Here is a 21,735-nt window from a genome sequence, read left to right as displayed (position 1 = left end):
CTCTCTTTCTCCCTCTCTCTCCTCTCTCTCCTCTCTCTCTCCTTCTCTCTCTCTCCTTCTCTCTCGTACCAGAGTTGTGCGCCTTGAATCACTGTCTGTCTCTATCGCTCTCTCTCTCTCTCTCTCTCTCTCTCTCTCTCTCTCTCTCTCTCTCTCTCTCTCTCTCTCTCTCTCTCTCTCTCTCTCTCTCTCTCTCTGAGTGCGTGCGTGTGTGTGTGTATGTACATGTTTGTCTCAGTCCGTCCGTCCGTCCATCTGTCTGTCCGTCTTGTCTGTCTGTGTTCTTGCTTTCAATACAAAATATACACGAGAAGTTGTTACAGTACAGGGTAATCTTTTATCGTTTTCTTCATATACTACAAGGCTTAACACACAGTCCGATCTGCGTCCTCCGTCCAAAATCAGTACAACTTTACTGTTCAATCCAGGTTTCATCCAGACACCCGGCTGGAAAACGTACACAGCTACCTGGGACATAATGCACAGCTGTGTGCATTCAGACGTCCCTGCAAACAACTCAGTCATGCTCAGCTTCCCCTACTCCGTGTTGCAGGGGCATCTGTGCTAAAATGACTGGTCTTTGTTGTCTATGATTTTCTGCAAGAATTCAACCTCTCGTTTTTTCCAAGACCGAGTGACACGAACGTTATGCGCACACGACAAATGTGCTGAGTGCTATTTCGTTTCAGAAGATAGTTTATCAATCAGACACGCACAAGAACAAAACAATTTTTGAATATTCAGGCCCCCATTGCTTTTCTTTGTCTTGTATGATAGAAATGGTCTGGGTTTAGGAAGTGCACTGTCGCTGTGCAACAAATCGGTCGCCATTTTTGACTGTGTTTTGTTACTAATTAAAACGTTTTAGCAACACACAAACACAGAACAATGTTGTTGGTTCTGTTCATTTCTATATTGCTCCTTTCAAGGTCAGCAGTGTAGTGTGCTTTGTTTTCTTATAAATTCAGTGAATGGCTATAAAATAAGCATTCCAATCTGAAGGTGTCAACTTTACCCATGATCCCTTTTCCAAATTATAAATGATAGAACTTGTGTTACGGAAGGAAGCAATTTAGAACATATTAAAATGAACAAAATCAGACTTAAATTATTGAATTGCATGTAACAAATAACATATTTCAATTATTTTCGAAATGAATCCATTCGTACTGTAACTGTACTGTGACAATTAAAACTGTCGGTTATTTGCAAAACACGAGCATCCTGACGATATGGCACCTTTATCACAAAATATAAACATTCAGGAAAGATCACAATACAAACAAAATCAATGAAAATATTTACTTAAATGATTAATGTATAACACTTCTCGTGAAACATTACTAAATATGCAAAAGATCACAAAACACACACTTTCAATTTAAACATTTACATTGGTGAATAAACCTCTCATTAAACATTAATAGTGAGGAAAGATCACAATGCATACACATTTGAATTGAAGCATGGACACTAATAAATAAATATGTCACGAAACATAAACATGTAGGATATAACACAATACAACATGAACATTAAACAATAAAAGCTCTCTCAAAATATAAACATGCAGGACAGATAACAATGCGCACACATTGAATTAAAACACCTACATTAACGAACAAAACTTCTAACGCAACATTCACACGTAGGAAATATCACAATGCACGCATATTCAATTTCAACATGATTCAAATTTCTCAGGCTTGCAGTATGCATACTTACTCACGGTACCTTTCGCGTTATATCTCATTCTGTAGAACAACTGTTGGTTTGTTTGTTTGTTGTTGTTTTATGTTCGTTTGTTTTTTTTGCTTTTCAGCTTAGATGAGGTGGTTCTAAGTAAAGCTCAGCTATGTCCCCTTCGGTGAGAACAAGCAAGCTTGCAGTGAATTGAACAAGTTTTGGGTATTACAGCAAACAATACAAGTGTAAAAGTACAACCGTGATACAAATAAAGTTGTGCCGTCACTTCAAATGTCTTATTAGTATTGTTTTGTTCCACTACTGAACACACTCTAATCGGTATATTATTTTCTTGGGCGCTTTTTATTTTGTAGGTGACAAGACTAATAACACAGAATTATCTGTTTTCAGTGTGTCCGTTCTCGCACGTCTGTCTGTCTGTCGACGACTGAACTTGAAAGGCTCATCTTTACATCTCACAGATATAAAATCAGTATCTGTCCTCCTCTGAACCTCTTTAACATTTTATGCATATTTTCTTTATTTCGCATTTGTCAGTTCAAACGTAGGATCTGTTCCCTTTCTCTAAAGGTTGTCCGTGGGTATCCCTCACAATTTCAAAGTAGGCCGGATTCTGGACCGCTGTCATCGAATCAGGTTCCTCCGCGCCATTTTCATGCACGCCGTCCTCTACCCATGCGCCGGTCTTGTCCTTTCCTTCCGGGGAGATTATTTTCACTTCCGGGAGCACATCATTCCCACCAAACCCGCCAGATCCACTAAATTTGTGCAATTCTTTGTCTCCACTGTCTCGGCGTATAGAGGCCGCGAGTTTTCGCTTGCTGTAACGAAACGTGGCAGTGGCGTCCTTTTCACTGTTGTCGGCGTTGTCGTCGCTTTCCATGCCCCTGGTGAGGAGCAAGGCCAGCTTGCGACGCGGCAGAAGATCCGGGTTGTTGAGTAAGGTGTAGGCCAGGTGCCAGCGGCGTGCTGCCGGAGAATTCGAGCACACTGGAAAAGGAAAAGAGTCACTGGTGATGATTGAGTTTCTTTTTTTCTTCATGTTCCTTCAATCTATTTGGACTGTCTTAAATGGTGATTTCAGTCAAGGTTTGACTATTTAAATGCCTTTTCCGTGCCATCATGAAGAAGTCAGTTATCAACAGCTGACGAAATACTGATGAAAAAATACGGAGACACTCAGTGGTTCCTGTTGCGCATTCTCAAAATTTTTTTAAATATTTAAACTGAATTTAGATGTAATAAAGTTTCTATTTGATAGAATTTGTTGAAGTAAAGTAGACAGGCGTCGTGCAGGTGCACATTAGCATTTGATACGTATGCAATGCTTTTTGTCGCCTCATGATGGACACAAAGTCCTCCCGTTTCCGACTAACACGGTTAACATCTGCCTCTACTGCAGATGGCCGTCTGCATCGATACATCCTGTTGCCCATCACCCGGGATGGTGTACTTGTTGCATACGAAATACACAAGACACATACACGAATTACCTGTTCACAATAAAAGATAATTGATAAAACTTGTTTCTCTTATGTAAAATACTTGAATTGGAAACTTACGTTTCTTGTCCAGTCGATCTGAAGGGTATTCTCATTTGAGCGACTGTCACATAAAACGTGTGAAATAAATCTTTAGTCTGTGTTGCTTTTTTTATGCAAAGTTTAGTACCGGTATTTTAGTTGTTATAACCTGACATGGTGAGTCATTGTAACGTTTTAACTCACATTTGTCCGGTTCTCTTAGCATGGTCAGGCCAAGCGTCTTCCTGTCGGTGACTTTACAATTCAGTCGCATCAGCACTGCGCAGAAGGCCCTCATCACTGGATTGTTGTGAGCGTTGTCAACCAGTAACGTGCCAACGTAGGCCATGTAACCTGCACGGTCAAAAGCGCATTAAGTGAGTACTGAGACGGTTAAAACCAGAGCTACCTCACACATCTTTTATGAATGTATGTGTGCACTGTTCTTACCAACGCGGACACGTTATTTGACAGTCTGTATTGATTATCGACACCCTACGATGCAGTCACTAGGACTATAACAAAGGGAGAAAGTTACAACAGGCAAGTAACGTACAAAACAAAGCTAATTCAGATCAACACACTCGACTACCTTCTGACGTCCTCATTTCGAAAGAACGAGCAAGGTGCATGACGAAAATCAGAGATAGCAATGTCCCAAAAATAGTTAAAGTCATAATGCGGAGGAATCAAAAAAGCAAGAAGGAAGATTTATTTGTTGAACGTTTAATCATTGACAGAACAAAATATCCTCTATAACTTAGCCCTAGTGGTCTTTTGGGGTGAAATAACCGACGAACAATGATAAGAACTGAAACGAACAGACAATGAGAATTTAGCTAAGATATGGGTTAACCGCTGCTTCTTCAATCTCATCATTGGATTTGGTTATTATTGGTTGTTTTTCCTTTTGTTTTTGTTTGTGTTGTTTTGTTGTTTTGTTGTTTTGTTTTGTTTTGTTTTGTTTTGTTTTGCTTTCTTGGTTTTTTTTACATTTTTTATTTGTTGTTGGTAGAGGTGGGTGGGTGGTTTTTTTTGTTTTTTTGAGGGGGGTGGGTTGGGGTGGTTAAGAGCAGGTTTGTTTTTATTCTTTATGTCTGATATTTGTTTGACTTTGAGGATTGTTTCAAAAAAGCAGAAATTCAAAACATAGACGTTCCCCTGTAACAAGACTGTACATACCTGGGTCGAGGTTCTCAAAGCCCTTCATGAGCAGGCACCTGTCCAAACGTCCCAGGAAGATGACGCCTAGGATGAAACTCTTCAGGGTCCTCAGGAGAGCCGAGGCCAGACCCACCACCAAGTTACTGAACACCAGCAGGTAGCTCACCACCTCGTACAGCCGTCTGCACGTGCAACACAAAACTTAGTCGTGCTAGCATTTCGAATGTGCACAAAAAGATCAGTCTGAATGTTCATTTCAAAACTAGCATCAGCACAAAATATCAAATTAGCATTTTGCGCAAAAACATCAGTCTGCGTGTTCAGATAAAACTATGGATTAGCACAAATACCAGTCATGTTATCAATTGCATGTCCACAAAATAACAGCACTTTCAGTTCAAAATTAGAATCAGCACAAATTCCACTCAGATTAGCATTAGCACATCAGTCTGCGCGTCAAGCACGAAATGAGATATTGCACAATCAATCAAATTAGCATTAGTACAATGAATATCAGTCAAAACGCACAGCACAACAGAAGACAAGTGTCATTGACGCTGGCAAAAATCCTATCGCGTCTAGCACTAGATTACAGGTCGAAATCGGTATCAGGGGTCAAATTCTGTCCTGTGACAAACAGTGAAATGAAATGAACGCGTATGGGATTCATGCGTCAGGCCAAATACAGCTCCACCTCCCAAATCCTGTCGCAATTTTCCAAATAAATACACGCAAAAATGAAGATTGCGTGTCGTTGTTTGTGGCACTATACTATATTGTTTACAATGTCTTTTTCACAACTCTCAGGCCATGACCTGCCGTAGATGTTTAGTAGCTGAATTGGTTGAACGAAACAAGTTTATTAACTAGAAAAGGTAGTTAAGACATCGGTTCTCACCTGTTGTCAATGTTAAGGGGATAGTCTTGGTCTTCTTCGTTGACCTTGGGCTGCAGAAGGAACATTCTGACCAGCAGTATTTGCAGGTAAAAAACAGCGATGGTCGATGCGGGGACACTGTGTGAACACATTACCGTGGTCAGAATACCGAATACGGTCTCTTTAATTACCCAAGGTTGGGCATTTATCTGGACATTGCGGTTACGAAACATTCACTCCAGCCAAGCACACCTAACACACGCATCTTTAACCACTGATCAACGACATCAATTTAGATACGATACTGGACAGCAATTACAAATACATACACTAAAACTAGCAACAAGCTCTCTAAAGCTTTCTCCCATCATGTCAGTCACACACACACACACACACACACACACACACACACACACACACATACACACACGCACGCACGTTTGCACGAACGCACACACACAAAAGTTATCTCACACAGGCGCAGATTGTAAAATTGACATCATTCATAGTCCGGGTGAGACAAACCGTGCACGCCTACTCAGTAATCCTTGTAAAAGAAAGTCAATTCAATTCAACTTACTTAATTCTGTCTCTGTCTCTGCTTTCCCCCCCCCCCCTCTCTCTCTCTCTCTCTCTCTCTCTCTCTCTCTCTCTCTCTCTCTCTCTCTCTCTCTCTCTCCAAGATTCCAAGATTGCATATAAAGCTTTATGTAATTTGGCATCGAAGGGCCACACAAATTAAGTCTCACATGTGCAGAGTCTTTAATGTTGTAATGGTTTTGCTGCTGTGTGGATGTACGGAATGGTTGGGAATGAGAAGTGTTTCTTACAAGAGTTTAAAAGACGTTTACAAGATTGTTTTTGTCAAGAATGGTTCTCCTTTTTAGAATGCAGTGAACGTTTTGACATTTATAATTGTTACAAAACATGCTTGGAAAAAGAGAAATACATTGAATTAATCGAAGATATTAAGTACAGAGTTGCTCTTACTCGTTTCTGCGCAGGAGTATCCGAAATCAACGCTCACAAGTTTCGGTACGCACCAAACCAAACGACAAGAAACTGTCCTCTCTGTACAGCTGATAAAGAAGATGAACACCATGTTGTATTTTTATGTCCTTTCTATCAAGACCTTCGAGCAAAGTATTTGAAAATCTCGAACTCTAAGACGCTACAACAACAACTTGTGTATTTCTGTGGCAATAATGAGGAAAATGTGATGATCAGCTTCAGCAGATTTGTGTTCTTCATGCTACAGAAGAGACGAACCCTTATAAATGAGGTTCAGTGACATGTCATCAGGGTTTTAATGTATTTGTTGAATTTTATGCGTGACTATAATTTATAACTGTGCAGATACTATTGCTGTTATTTTAACCACTATTGCAAGGGGCTGTGGCCTTAGACAATTAAAGATTTGTTGTTCTCTCTCTCTCTCTCTCTCTCTCTCTAAAGTCTACCATTTTCTCATTTAGTAAAGTTTTACACTAAATGTTTTAACATAGAGGGGGAATCGAGACGAGGGTCGTGGTGTATGTGTGTCTGTGTGTATGTCTGTCTGTCTGTCTGTGTGTGTAGAGCGATTCAGACTAAACTACTGGACCGATCTTTATGAAAGTTTACATGAGAGTTCCTGGGAATGATATTCCCGGATGGTTTTTTTTAAATTTTTTCGATAAATGTCTTTGATGACGTCATATCCGGCTTTTTGTAAAAGTTGAGGCGGCACTGTCACACCCTCATTTTTCAATCAAATTGATTGAAATTTTGGCAAAGCAATCTTCGACGAAGGCCGGACTTTGGTATTGCATTTCAGCTTGGTGGCTTAAAAAATAATTAATGAATTTGGTCATTAAAAATCGGAAACTTGTCATTAAAAAAAAATAATGTTTAAACGATCCAAAAACAATTTCATCTTATTCTTCGTCATTTTCTGATTCCAAAAACATATACATATGTTATATTTGGATTACAAACAAGCTCTGAAAATTAAAAATATGACAATTAATATTAAAATTAATTGTCCGAAATCGATTTAGAAACAATTTCATCTTATTCCTTGTCGGTCCCTGATTCCAAAAATATATAGATATGATATGTTTGAATTAAAAACAAACTCAGTACGCTAAAAAGAATAGAGATACAGAAAAGCGTCCTCTATACATCAACTTCATTGATTATGAGAAAGCCTTCGACAGCGTGGACAGAGAGTCACTGTGGATACTCATGCGGCACTACGGCATTCCAGAGAAATTCATCTCCCTCATCCGGGGCACCTACCAGGATATGAAGTGTAGAGTCGCACATGCTGGCCAGCTATCCGACAGTTTTGAGGTGAAAACGGGGGTACGACAAGGATGTATACTGTCACCATTCCTATTTCTTCTGGCTATCGACTGGATCATGAAGACCACAACAGCAGGCAGGAGAAATGGGATACAATGGACACTCTTCGATCAACTGGAAGACCTCGACTTTGCGGACGATCTTGCCCTCCTTTCCCACAACCATGCCCAAATGCAAGACAAGACTACTCACCTGGAGACAATATCAGCCGGTGTAGGACTCAAGATCAACAAGAGGAAAACCGAATTGATTAAGACCAACACCACAGCCGACAATCCGGTGATGATCAATGGGGAGCCCATCAAGGAAGTGGAGTCCTTTGTTTACCTGGGGAGCATCATTGACGGACAAGGAGGCTCGGACAGGGACGTCAAAGCAAGGATTGGGAAAGCACGGGGAGCCTTTGTCATGCTAAAGAAAATCTGGAGTTCCAAGGAGATTAGCCAAAGGACGAAGCTTCGGATCTTCAATTCAAACGTCAAGTCTGTTCTTCTCTATGGGTGTGAGACATGGAGGACAACAGAGACCATGCTGGGAAAGATCCAAACCTTTGTCAACCTGCTTGAGGCGCATCCTAAACATCAGATGGACGGACAGAATCCGAAATGAAGACCTTTGGCAGAGAGCTGACCAGAAACCAGCGGCGCAGCAAATTCTCCGGACGAAATGGGGCTGGATAGGGCACACCCTGAGAAAGCCAGCATCCAGTATCACGAGGCAAGCCCTGAAGTGGAATCCACAAGGGAAAAGGAAGAGAGGCCGGCCGCGCAACAGCTGGAGACGAGACACTGAAGCAGAGATCAACAGGCAGGGGAAGACCTGGAGCCAGATCGAAAGGGCAGCCCAGAACCGTGTCGGATGGAGAATTGTCGTCGATGGCCTATGCTCCCCCGGGGGTTCATAATGGCCTAAGTAAAGTAAGTAAGTACAGAAAAGCGTGTTATCCTACTCAGTGCAACCATTACCGCACTATTCTGGCTTGTCGATTTCACTGCCTTTGCCACGAGCGGTGGACTGACGAAGCTACGAGTATGCAGTCTTGGTGAAAAAAGCAGTGCGTTCAGTTTCATTCTGTGAGTTCGACAGCTTGACTAAATGTTGTTATTTCGCCTTACGCGACTTGTTATCTCTGAAATAAGCAATTCACACGAATGTTGTCTGTTATTTTATTAAATTCTAGAGAAGTCCTTTGCGCGAGGGCTGGTTAAAAAAAAAGACCACCAAGTTTGTATTTTCAAACAAAATTGCTTATGCCGCAACCCTCGTAGAATTAAATTTTATTTTATTTGAATCTCTATCTCTTTACCTTAAAGTCTGCAAGACGGAGTCAACAGTCGATTTTAGAATGCCCATTTTGTCCAAAATGTAAATGCCGAAGGATATCACACCGACGATCATCAGGATCACAAAGAAGATGGTAAGAAAACCTGTATAAATCAGACATTAACAATCTTAATACTGTATACCGTATACAGCTTGAGTGAAAAAAAAAAGCACTTGGGAATAGGAGCAGCAACAGTTAAAAACAGCAGTATTTAAGGCTGCAAGTAAGTTGTTAGTATAGCCAAGAGACCATTTAGAAGATCTTCGTACGTCTAGCGGGGTCAAGCGGTACGCTGAAACAGAGATTCTGCTATCTCTTCCTCCCCTCTCCCAACCCAGCTTCGACATGGTCCATAGACTAAGTAAGCAGCTTCAGTACCGCCATCATCAGCAAGCAAACTTGCTACACAATATTAAACATTCTACCACTTTTTGTCTCTGAAATAAGCAATTCACACGAATGGTGTCTCTAATTTTATTCAATTCCATTCATTACATCTTTTTGATTGAAGATACGTACATATACAGATCATTTATACCTGTGGTCCATGTATATTAAAGGAGTCGCAGGACAGTCACTCGAATCTCCAAACTTGACACGACCAAAACCTGGGTTCCTGGTTTAAAAACTGTCAAATTTCAGTAATATACAACTTTTGGACAACCGTGGAAAGACGAAATAAAGCCGGACAGGTTATTTCATCTGGCTTTCTTGGGAAGTTATGATTTTATGCAATGCTCCCGCAATATTTGACTCATTTTCCGGCCTTCTTTAAAAAAAATGAATGATAAACATTGCTTTCTGTATACTTACCCCAGACAATGTAGGCGATCTGGTAGCCCGGGAGTCGTAGACTTTCAGCCTGACAATATAAGGTTTACATGAACATAGTAAACATCAGGTATACATGTGTACATTGTCAGAAGCCTACATGAACTGCAAGGCTCTTCCTTAACTTCATTGTTTGTTGGACATGTGAGTAATGTAATTATTGCATTTGCAAATGAAACGTTTATGTTTTGTTGTTGTAGAGTTACCCTTTAATGGACGAGGGCGCGATGACGAAAAAGCATATGTCTGCATGATACTTTCTGCCACCCACGGGAAATAAAGTTAAAGTCAATTCAATTATGTGTGACCTACTCCTACCTTTTGTTTTGGATGATAATTAGTAGCTATAGCTTGTAAAAATGTAACAATATTATTCTTACAAAAGGTACAAGACTCAACAAAACAGAAAATATATATTATGGAAGCAAACTTCAATTTAAACACTTCATCTAATAACAGAATTATCGCTGAATTTTATGTTTCATTTGTAAGGGCAATGACAGAAAGATTATGAAGATGATTATTTTACGGTTAAGTTTTATTTGGTGATTGCATGTCCGCAGATGACGATAGTGGATACAGACAAAGTAGAATCAGAGGACTGTTGTTGAACATTTTCACGCTGAGAATGTGGCTAACGAAACAGAACGCAAGAACAATTAAATTACTTACGACATGTTTTGATGACGTCTGATTTTTCCCCAAGTACGTGCGCTTGTTTCCCTTGTAAATGTTGATCATATTGATCCTGCGTGCAAACATCGACACACATGGGCGCGCGAACACACACACACACACACACACACACACACACACACATACACACGGGCGCGCGCGCGCGCACACACACACACATGCACACACACACACACACACACACACACACACACACACACACACACACACATACACACACACATTCAGAAACATTTACCTAGTCTTAATAAGAAATTCCTTTTGTTTGAGTACCGTTAGATGGTTATTTCAAAGCACAGCGTGCCTTCATCAGCTGCTGAAGCATGTGCATAACAACACATTTTTTTGTGTATATTCTTCACAAACTACCGAGCCTTATATTTCAGATAAACATACAGTTCTTTTCAATTAGCAATGGAATCCCATGAGCCGTTATCGTGTACAGCCAACGAAGAAAAATCTAAGCTCAATTAATAATGGTCTTAACGAAAACACACTCAATTGTACACGCACGTCTACACACAAAAATGCAAAGAAATCGTTTTTCATACCGTGCTAAAGGCGACATATATCAAGTAAAATACTTTTGTTAAAAGCAAGGTAGCGACCATGTGCCTTAGCGAGCGCTTAAAAACTCTCGAAGTGAGCTAAACTTAACTATTACTTATGCAAAGTTTACGACAGTTTACCTGTAGTTTTTGACGAAGAGTGTGATGTAAATAACAGACGACAGCAACCCAAGAATTTCTGCTATCACATAGGTGCCTGTAACGAAACATCAGCAGAAACGCATCAAGATAATTACTTGATCTACGTAACGATGCGTAATACAAGTAAAACAGGTGTCAGGACTGAGGTCAGTATGGCACAGTGAGATTAGGGGATCCTAATTGGAGCTTTCAATAACCATTTATTTCATTTCATTTTTTAATGTTCAATATTTAATTGTCCCATCGCTGGGAAATTCGGCTCGCTACCTCCCAGTGGAAAGATAGTAGCATTAAGTCGCACTACCCAGGTGTGTGCGAATAATCAGCCTCCTACACACATGGCAGATTTACCGATGGTTTTAACGTGTCACAGTGGTGGGACATGGATACCGTTTCTGAGTCTGCACATGAAGTTGACCCGTGACCGTTGCGGCCTGGATTTGAATCCGTGACCAGCGTTTCACAAGTCCAGTGCTCTACCAACTGAGCCACCGGGCTCCCGATACCTTTCTGACTTTACACAAAATAGGCCTAACTTACTTACTTGTAGCATTGCGGAGGAAACATTATGTCTAAGGAAGTAAAGGAAGCCGAGTCTGTCGGTTTTTTTTCCAAATTAATCAAAATCAAATTATAATTGTGTTAAACCTACCATCATATATTCTGATAACAATCCCAGAATCCAGTACACTGTCCGTCGCATTCAGCTCGGAATCCCCATAGGCCAAGAGTCCTTTGATTACACGGCGTATCAAAACACCGCTCTCAGTTACCGATATTCCGATCTGCAAGAACATAAGTCTGATATATAGTTTGGGACATGCTATCGTACGTATTTTTGAAATTTAAAAATTGTTTCTTAAAAGATAATTTGATTTAAAGGGGTCTGCATGGATCATGACTCCAAAAACACTCAAAACGGACGTTTGCCTCGCGTGTGTCTACAAAGCGAGTACAGGACAATTGGTCAGATAAGTTTATTTTCTGTATTATAAGTGTGTGTCTGTCTGTTCACCTAAATAGGCTGAATGGACACTGATTCAACACTGGCTCAAAACTCTTGCAAAGATCGTTCACAAATCGTGTAAGTAACTCATGTACCAAGTTATATACAGAATACAATGGTATCCAGTGAACAAAAATCCATTGATTTACTTACATAGTAGATTATGATGACTTGTACGAAGGCGACACAGATGATACGGGTTGGCAGTTTGAAATGAGGGAACATTTCTGGCTTTACTTTCGCCTTCACTTTCTCCACAATTCCTTCAGGCGGTGGCCTAAAATTAAAAAAAACAATTAAAAAAACAAACAAGAAGAAGAACATCAAAGGTGACATCAAAGTGTTCGACTATTTCATGAAATAGTGTTCGTGCAATCACAGAAAACAAACCAAAAATGATAAATGAAATGTACTTACGGTTCTTCAGCGGGCGGTTGGAATAAGCTTGCAACATGGTCCACCTGATGGCGCTCCACCACGTTGTCAACAACCTGTGAACAACAACACAAAAAGTCTTTCGTTGGAAAGGTATCCGCGTACTAAGCTAAAGACGAACTATCTCTTGGAAAGGATAGCATACACCCATGTTCATTATCCCGGTGACGCCGGTGAGGTATCCCACACCGACTGTACCCGTTAAATGTTAGATGCTTTGTTAAGTAAAACTGCAGCTGCAGAAAAGAAAATCAAAAAGCAAAGGTTAGTTATTGGAACGTTGAATTTTTCACAAAACAAAACCTGCCTTAACATTTCTGGGATTTTTATTCTGGATTTTTAGAACGCGTTAGCAGTCGATCTGTTTTTCATGCTTGGGGCGGTCTTTAATTTAGCCCGAAGTCTACTTCGCAAAGTCTTTTTTACCGAAAAGGAAGCGATAGCTGTCGCGGTGTATGAGTGCGACTATACGTGCCTTGGCGTGTGTGTGCGAGTGTGCGAGGGCTGTATTTTGTATATTGATTATTTGATACATGTATAAATGTGTCTCCAGGAATATGTTTTGTTTTAATCTTGTGTCGATACTATTTAGTTCTGCCTCGTTATTAGCCATTGAGTATAACTGTTTTATTATTATTGCTTTGTTGTTGTTCTTTGGCCATTTACGTTGAATGACTTGTTATACATTGACATTGATAGTTTTATTCTTCTTCTTCTTCGTCGTTCGCTAGATAGTTTTATCATAAGAACCTTTTCTAATTCCTATTAACTCGATGTTCTTTAACTATATTTATACATAAATGCATATTGTAAAGCAGTATGCATTGTTAGAGGATTTTTTAGTAGCAGTGTTTAAATGTCGAAGCTGCTTTTCCCATTTTTACCCAAGAGACCGACTGTATATTGTGTTATTGTATTTGTCAGACTTGATTGTACCAAGTCCCTACACATGTTGTAATGCGCTTAGAGCCAAATATTTTTGTTTTTTGTAAGGGATAGGCGCAATATAAATACACTTTATTATTATTATTATTATATGGCACAAATCCTTAAATAGTTCCAAGCGACTCACAAAAGCATAAACTATTTTAAACACAATTCCAAATTAAATAATAGTACACATAAAAATATACTTATACACAAAGTTTTAACCCACATACCAAAGCGTCTTGCAGCCAGAAGAAAACTTCACTCAATTAATTTGAGGCTTTACCACAGGAACTTGTATCAAAGCGCCGGTCGATATACTAGGGCCTAAAAAAAAAATAGGTGTGGTTACGGTAACCCGACCTACCCTATTTTTAGGGGCCGACCCTATAACTTTTTATTACATTTGTAAAAAAAAACAAGTCGCGTAAGGCGAAAATACAATATTTAGTCAAGTAGCTGTCGAACTCACAGAATGAAACTGAACGCAATGCCATTTTTCAGCAAGACCGTATACTCGTAGCATCGTCAGTCCACCGCTCATGGCAAAGGCAGTGAAATTGACAAGAAGAGCGGGGTAGTAGTTGCGCTAAGAAGGATAGCACGCTTTTCTGTACCTCTCTTTGTTTTAACTTTCTGAGCGTGTTTTTAATCCAAACATATCATATCTATATGTTTTTGGAATCAGGAACCGACAAGGAATAAGATGAAAGTGTTTTTAAATTGATTTCGACAATTTAATTTTGATAATAATTTTTATATATTTAATTTTCAGAGCTTGTTTTTAATCCGAATATAACATATTTATATGTTTTTGGAATCAGCAAATGATGGAAAATAAGATAAACGTAAATTTGGATCGTTTTATAAATTTTTATTTTTTTTTTACAATTTTCCGATTTTTAATGACCAAAGTCATTAATTAATTTTTAAGCCACCAAGCTGAAATGCAATACCGAAGTCCGGGCTTCGTCGAACATTACTTGACCAAAATTTCAACCAATTTGGTAGAAAAATGAGGGCGTGACAGTGCCGCCTCAACTTTCACGAAAAGCCGGATATGACGTCATCAAAGACATTTATCAAAAAAATGAAAAAAACGTTCGGGGATTTCATACCCAGGATATCTCATGTCAAATTTCATAAAGATCGGTCCAGTAGTTTAGTCTGAATCGCTCTACACACACACACACACACACACACACAGACACACACACGCACACACACACGCACATACACCACGACCCTCGTTTCGATTCCCCCTCGATGTTAAAATATTTAGTCAAAACTTGACTAAATATAATTTAAAAAAAATAAAAAATAAAAATTTAAAAATTTAAAAAAAAAATTAAAAAAACCCGAGTGCAGAAAACGCAATGAAAGCGAAAGCGCTCGAGTCGCACACTTATTTCCCTGTCAAGTAGGTTTAATTTGTACACATTAGAAAAAAAAGTTTTAAAAAAAAAGTGATTGCCTACCTTCCTACCCTATTTTGGGGGGGCTATGTTACCTTAACCACACCTATTTTTTATTTTTTTTGCCTAGTGAATAGTAGTAGTAGTAAGGATACAGTAAGGATGAAAGAGTAAATAATGATCGACCGGCGCTTTGATACTAGCTCCTGTGGGCCGGGCTTTTACCTGAACACGAATGCGCTTGTCCCTATAGCAGATGTAGACGGCCCACACCGACCTGATACACAACCCAGTGAAGCACAGGATGATGGGCACGTCTCGCAGCAGCATCAGTGTCCCCACCTGCATCAAAGTTACAGTGGAACCTCACTTTTAGGACCACCACAAATCTGAGAAAAGCAGGTCTGAAATGGAGTCTAAATTAAGAGATGAACTTACAAAGTTGACAAAAACAAGAGAATTCTGTGCTCACTTAAACAAGGACAACACACACACACAAACAATGTCAAATGTTCGCCTATGGAGGCTCCTACGGGACCACAAACTAACAAATACAAAGGAAAACCAAAGCAAAAGCAGCCTTACAGACAATATGGCAGGAATCTTCACAACCAAGGTCTTTAAAGCACAAAACTGAAATTATGTGAATTAATGTAAACTGTGCAAGATTTGCCCAAGTTAACAAGGTAACACGAGGGAAACAAAAAAGATCAATTTATTACAGTATCAAGTTTAGTGACCTAGTTTGACAAGCGAGCGGGTGGCTATTGTCAGGAATGTTAACTCACAAAGCGCGGTTGCCTTGTGTGCAATCCGACGAAAATACAGTTTAACGACCTCTCTGCTTAGAGCAATTTGGGTCAAAGATATCAGAGCCGAAGCTCTACGATGTGTGCCTGGTGTGTGCAATCCGTTGGGGATTAAAAGTTATATTCTCACCGTTTTGTCGTAGTATTCTTCGCTTCTGACAGCCCCAACAATGTAAAAGACAATCCTGAAAAGTTCATTCAGTCATGGTATGAATCAGTCATAGCACGATTAATTTAGCACTCTTCAGTCTTTACAGCAATCGGTTTCACAAGAGCATTTGGATTACATGTTGTGGCTAAAATTGCAAAGATAACTAGAAAGCAAATGTTTGCCGCTACTCAAGAGATGCCAACCTGATGAGTTAACACAAACTTTGCAGGGCAGTTCTTTTGCAAAATCTCAAAACAACAAATACAAATTCAATTACAAAAACAGTATTCAGTATTCATATATCTTTTGACTCTTCTTTAATTCAAGTCACACAAATACAAAGTTGTTTTTTTGAATATGTGGCAACAGCATTTCTCACACACACAAAATGGGCGTGATTGGTATCTTTCGTCAATAAAAGCATTGGAAACATTAACGGTTTGGGGAGGGGTGTGTTAGTAAGAACATGCACATGTTTAATATAAATTAAAAAAGAAAAGTGGAATGAAAAAGAAGAAAAAGAAAGTTGAGAAGGAGGAGGAGAAGATAGAAGACGACAACGACAACGATTATGATCATGATTATGAGGAGGAGGAGGAGGAAGGGGAGGATACTAACCAGAAGATGCTGTAACTAAATCCCAAAATGGCCCCGACAAGCTTGTAGGGTGTAGTGATGCATGCAAAATGGGGGGCGCACACCAGACTGGCCACGAGTGACTGAACCTGGAGCAACAGCGCTGGTGACAAAGACAATTGACTTCATAACTTCTTCTTCTTCTGCTGCGTTCATGGGCTGAAACTCCCACGTACACTCGTGTTTCTTTGCACGAGTGAGTTTTTACGTGTATGGCCGTTTTTGCCCCTCCATTTAGGCAGCCATACGCCGCTTTCGGGGGAAGTACTTTATTACAACGGTCCAAACTCGTGCGACTAGTTTTGTTTACTCAGACGACACCTACCTTATATGTCAGGTTTCTTTACATGGGGCCAGTCGAATATGCCCAGAATCTGACTTGAAGCTGAAAAATAACTATCCTTCTTCGACAGAAAAAACGCAGGCACGAGAAGCACTTTGATAAATTGATAACATTATTTGTGAGGAGTAGAAGGGACACTGAATTCCAAGTTTCAATTGCACCGAAAAGCACCTGGAGAACGCCAGGGGTGGTGTACACTAGAAAGTGACCAACTGGGTGGGAACCAAACGATGGTTCCGACTGGTTGAACTTGAGATTTGTTTGGAATTTCAACCTATCCGAACCGGTGCTTGGGTCCTAGCCAGTTTGGCACTTTCTCGTGCACGTCACCCCAGAACCCCAAATCCAAAAGCACACTTACTTCTTACCCACACCTCGTCACAGATGTTGGAGGTGGAATTGTAGGTTCCGCAGAAAAGCGCGTCATTGGTGCTCGTGCCGTCATACTGATCGCTGTTCGTGTCGCTGTTAAAGACGGTCTGGAAGAACACGCTGATCAAAATGCTGGCTATGGCACCGAACGACAGCGCGTACGACCAACGGTCTTCGTACCCGTCTAAAAACCGCATGGGCCTGAAAACACCAGGCGCAAAATATACGTTTTCCGGAAATAACTCTGTCAGGATTTGCAAGCGTTGTGAATGAATTACGCCCCCATTACGTCGTACAAACAGCAAACACATGGTCGACCAGTTAAAACAACGATCGCAGAGTATAGCAGACTCCGATGTGTAGGTTATGCAGTGTCCGTATGTTTTCTGTTTGCAGAAGATATTTAAAGAACTAAACTCGGTTTTCGCATCGATTTTCGTCTACTTATATCTTTTTCACCATCAAATTGCAGTTTACACGACCTTTTGTCACTGTCTCAATAATGGTTCATGCAATCAGTGATGGAGTCTTTTCATACTGACAAACTCATAACTTAAACGCACAGACAACGACGCACATACTCAGACACGCATAGACACACGCACACACACGTACACAAACACACAAAAACACACACACACACACACACACACACACACACACACACACACACACACACACACACCCATATGTAGAGAGGCCCGTTGAGAGAAATAGGCTAAGATATAGTGAGAGATGGGGGCAGAGAGGCGGTGGAGAGGCAAGAACAAAGCCGAAAGACGATAGACATCAACAGATAGACAGACACAGAAATTGACAGAGAGGTACGAATACGAATACGAATAAACTTTATTGTCATGAAACGTATGAGAGGTATGTGGGTTAGAGAAGACTGACATACGTACACAACTAGACTTGGCCAATGGTAACCACATCTGTTTGGCCTCGCTCGTCTCTGCAGTAACGTCAGTATCAGCAATATCACCACCTGTGGGAAATAAGTGTGGAAACGTCAACCTGTACCGAATCAGAAAGTTCATACGTTCACTAGTACGTACACGTATATATAATCATTACGGTAATGGTCTTTGTAGCGGAGAGAGCCCCAAAGGGGGGGTATCATCACGATCACGGGAAGGAAAAGTTTAGCTTTCACGTTCACAGTTACCTTGATTTTTGTTTTCACGATCACGAACACCAGTGGCAAATCACGGTCACGGTAAAAGTTGCATGTACAGAAAGCACGTGTCAAAGTAAACACAACCACACAGTAATTCGCCTCCTCTGGATCTATTGTTTATTCAACACAAAGTGAGAACTGTTGCACTTTTTTATTATCATTTTTTTAATTCTCTTTCATACACACACAGAAATATATATCATGATTTGTAATCAGTAACAAGAATGTTGTTTTCATTGTTTTCTCTCTCTCTCTCTCTCTCTCTCTCTCTCTCTCTCTCTCTCTCTCTCTCTCTCTGTCTCTCTCTGTCTCTCTCTGTCTCTCTCTCTCTCTCTCTCTCTCTCTCTCTCTCTCTCTCTCTCTCTCTCCACTCATACACATTCAACTCCCACACCCTCACTCACACACATGAATATATACTTGCACAATTTCACATTTACAGAGCTAAAGCTTGTAAACCCATTTTCTCAAAACCTATAGGGTGGATTGACATTACATGAAAGTACATGTATGTGTGATGTGTTCTTTATTTTCAACTTTGCCATACAATTTGAGGTACACCATCGCCTGGTTTCATGGCCTTGAAAAACAAACAGGAATGCTACAGGCCAAAAATGGTTTTACCTGAAAGAAGCGCGCAGTGCCAGTGGCGAAGCCACAAGCCTGAGCCTGCGAAGCAGGCGAGCCAACTAGGGGGGTCCGGGGGCATGCCCCCCCGAAATTTTTTTCAAAAAACGGTTAAAATCTGTGCAATCTGGTGCATTCTGGGCATCATTTTCAGGGCTGTAATAGTGTTGTGATCTTGTTAAAAATCCCATTTTAGCCTCCCCCCACCACCATTCAACACACCTCCAAACTGGTGAAAACAACACTACTGTGCGCTGGCTTCATTGAGACCGGCGCCCGGTCGCGTTGCGCGATATTCACATGGATCGTTTTTGCGAAAATTTTTCAACTTCACCGGAATAAATTTGACTTTACCGGATTTTGAAAACGGTTTTATCGGATTTCCGGCAATAACCAGAAAAGTAGCATGCCTGACAAAATCCCCAACGAACATGACTTTGAGCCAGTCGAGGTCACACTGAGCGAGTGACAGCCGGACGTGGCAATGTCGACAATGTCAATGATCTCACTCAAACTCAAAGATCTTGAACAAATTTCAAGATCTTTGCCTACATTCAGAACAGTCATAGACTCAACATACCTTGATATTTCGTCTTCAGAAAGACCGACCCGTAGCCTGACCTTTCCACCAAGGAAGGCATTCTCGCCGCCTGCTTTGGTCTGGCTTGAATCCACAAAATATAACAGAAGGTCGATGACAGTACCGCTGCACGCCATTTTTGATCTTCGAAGTCGAATTTGACTGAATGCACTTAAAACTTTTGCACGAAGCCCTTCCATTGGATGAAGTTTGGCAGACTTTTGCAATTTGTCTTCTGATTGGATTTCTTTTTGTGTGTGATTGGTTCTCTTAAAGGGAAGCAATCGCTGTCAAAATCATATTTCTGAATGTGTAGTTGCTTCCCCTTCAATCGGGATTGGCTCCTTGACGAATAGAGGATCATAGAGTGATACAGCTGTGAAAAATGTACGTTGAAAATAAAATGCTTTGCAATAATGCCCATCACGATCACGAAAACAAATGACGATCACGATCACGAGACTTGATTTTTTTGTCATCACGGATCACGGGCAAAGTCCCATCACGATCACAGAAATGGAAATTTCGGCAATCACGGTCACAGAAAGGTCAAAAAACGCCAATCACGATCACGATTTTAAACCCTTTGGGGCCCTCAGCGGACAGACATCATTTTTCTTGTGTGTGTGTGTGTAGTGTGTGTGTGTGTGTGTGTGTGTGTGTGAGTGCGTGTGTGTGTGCGTGTGTGTGTGCGAGTGTGTGTGTGTGTGTCTGTCTGTCTGTCTGTCTGTCTGTCTGTATGTGGTTGCCGGTCTGGCCGCTGGCTTGCTGGCTTTATCTATGTCTGTGTGTCGTTGTCCGTGTATGTAAGCTACGTGCATTTGCTAACACTTAAACGCCTGTGCCATAGGATATGCTACTAACTTTTACCATTGCATCAGTACAAAGTGAACTGAGTGTTTCGATCTGCAAACACTTATTTCTTTACATGCAAGAAAAGGTAAACAGATAATTGATTTTTTCGTCTTGGTATTCAGTTCTATAGTTTTTTTTTCCAGCAAATCGTTAGAGCCAAACTTCAAGTGTCTATATAACTGTATAACTGACAAATAAAACAAATGAAATAAGATTAAAGGTACTGAACTTGTCAAATCCAGGTGCACGGAGCCCCTGGGGCTTTTAGTCATACCTCAGGCAGAAATCCGTTAGAAGAACTACATGTAACAAGAAATTCCTCCGAGGTAGGAAAAACACCCCCGTTGGTCAAAGGGAAATAACCATTCTCACTGCCACCAACTGAGAAGGTTATTTCCCTTTGACCATTAATATGTCCCTCTATAAGTCCTTGTAGAATCTTAATCCACCAATAACTCCCTAACCGTGTGTTTGACTGGTCCCAATTTTTGTAAGGACCGTCTCAGGAATGTATAGAACCTGTTCACCAAGTTTGGTGACGATCGGTCCGTTCATTCTTGAGATCTATATGCGAACACAAACACACAAACACACAAACAAACACATCGACCGAATCCTATACACACCCCTATACCGGGGGTGTAACTATACCGGGGGTGTAATAACATGCACGCGATCTGCAAGAGAGTGAGGTTGTGTGCGGCGCACAGGACTGCTTGCACGTACACCCGCTTCTATGACGGCTTACTAGTGCCAAAACCTCATTATTGTAATTATCAAGGGAAAACTTGATAATTACCTTTTTCACGTGTTTATTACTAATTTTCCCGGAAAAAATTAATAATTTTCCCGGAATAATTACTAACTTTCACCTGTTAATTTCTAATTTTTAGTTTTGGCTCACTTCCTGACGGATTGCTAGTGCCAAAACTAAAAATTAGTAATTTTCCCGTGAAAATGAGTAACTAACAGGTGAAAACAGTAACTGACAGCGTTAATTAGTAATTATCACGTGATAATGGGTAACCCCAGGTTTTGGCACTGGTAAGCCGTCATAGGGCTTACTAGTGCCAAAACCTCATAATTGTAATTATCAAGGGAAAATTAGTAATTTTCCCTTGATATTTACCATTTTCACGTGTTAATTACTAATTTTCCCGGGAAAATTACTAACTTTCACCTGTTAATTACTAATTTTTAGTTTTGGCTCACTTCCTGACG

General features: G+C 40.5%; 1 protein-coding gene across 1 annotated transcript in view; it reads right to left on the bottom strand.

Annotated features, from left to right (window-relative positions):
- Positions 1–305: 305 nt before the first annotated feature.
- LOC138982651 (stimulated by retinoic acid gene 6 protein-like) overlaps positions 306–21,735 on the bottom strand; it is a 23,486-nt gene continuing 2,056 nt past the window's right edge. The window contains exons 3-18 of the mRNA XM_070355980.1: positions 18,178–18,260; positions 17,262–17,473; positions 16,540–16,660; positions 15,901–15,955; positions 15,187–15,303; positions 12,602–12,675; positions 12,338–12,461; positions 11,831–11,963; positions 11,158–11,233; positions 10,445–10,520; positions 9,755–9,803; positions 8,924–9,044; positions 5,293–5,409; positions 4,413–4,576; positions 3,435–3,584; positions 306–2,697 (exon numbers count right to left, since the gene is read on the bottom strand). Coding sequence (XP_070212081.1) covers positions 2,246–2,697; positions 3,435–3,584; positions 4,413–4,576; positions 5,293–5,409; positions 8,924–9,044; positions 9,755–9,803; positions 10,445–10,520; positions 11,158–11,233; positions 11,831–11,963; positions 12,338–12,461; positions 12,602–12,675; positions 15,187–15,303; positions 15,901–15,955; positions 16,540–16,660; positions 17,262–17,473; positions 18,178–18,260 — 2,124 coding nt within the window. The 3' untranslated portion in view covers positions 306–2,245. The remainder of the gene's footprint in view (positions 2,698–3,434; positions 3,585–4,412; positions 4,577–5,292; positions 5,410–8,923; positions 9,045–9,754; positions 9,804–10,444; positions 10,521–11,157; positions 11,234–11,830; positions 11,964–12,337; positions 12,462–12,601; positions 12,676–15,186; positions 15,304–15,900; positions 15,956–16,539; positions 16,661–17,261; positions 17,474–18,177; positions 18,261–21,735) is intronic.

The sequence above is a fragment of the Littorina saxatilis genome, linkage group LG1 (genome assembly GCF_037325665.1).
Source record: "Littorina saxatilis isolate snail1 linkage group LG1, US_GU_Lsax_2.0, whole genome shotgun sequence".
In the NCBI taxonomy this organism is placed as follows: Eukaryota; Metazoa; Mollusca; class Gastropoda; order Littorinimorpha; family Littorinidae; genus Littorina; species Littorina saxatilis.
This window is presented reverse-complemented; position numbering and strand designations above follow the sequence as displayed.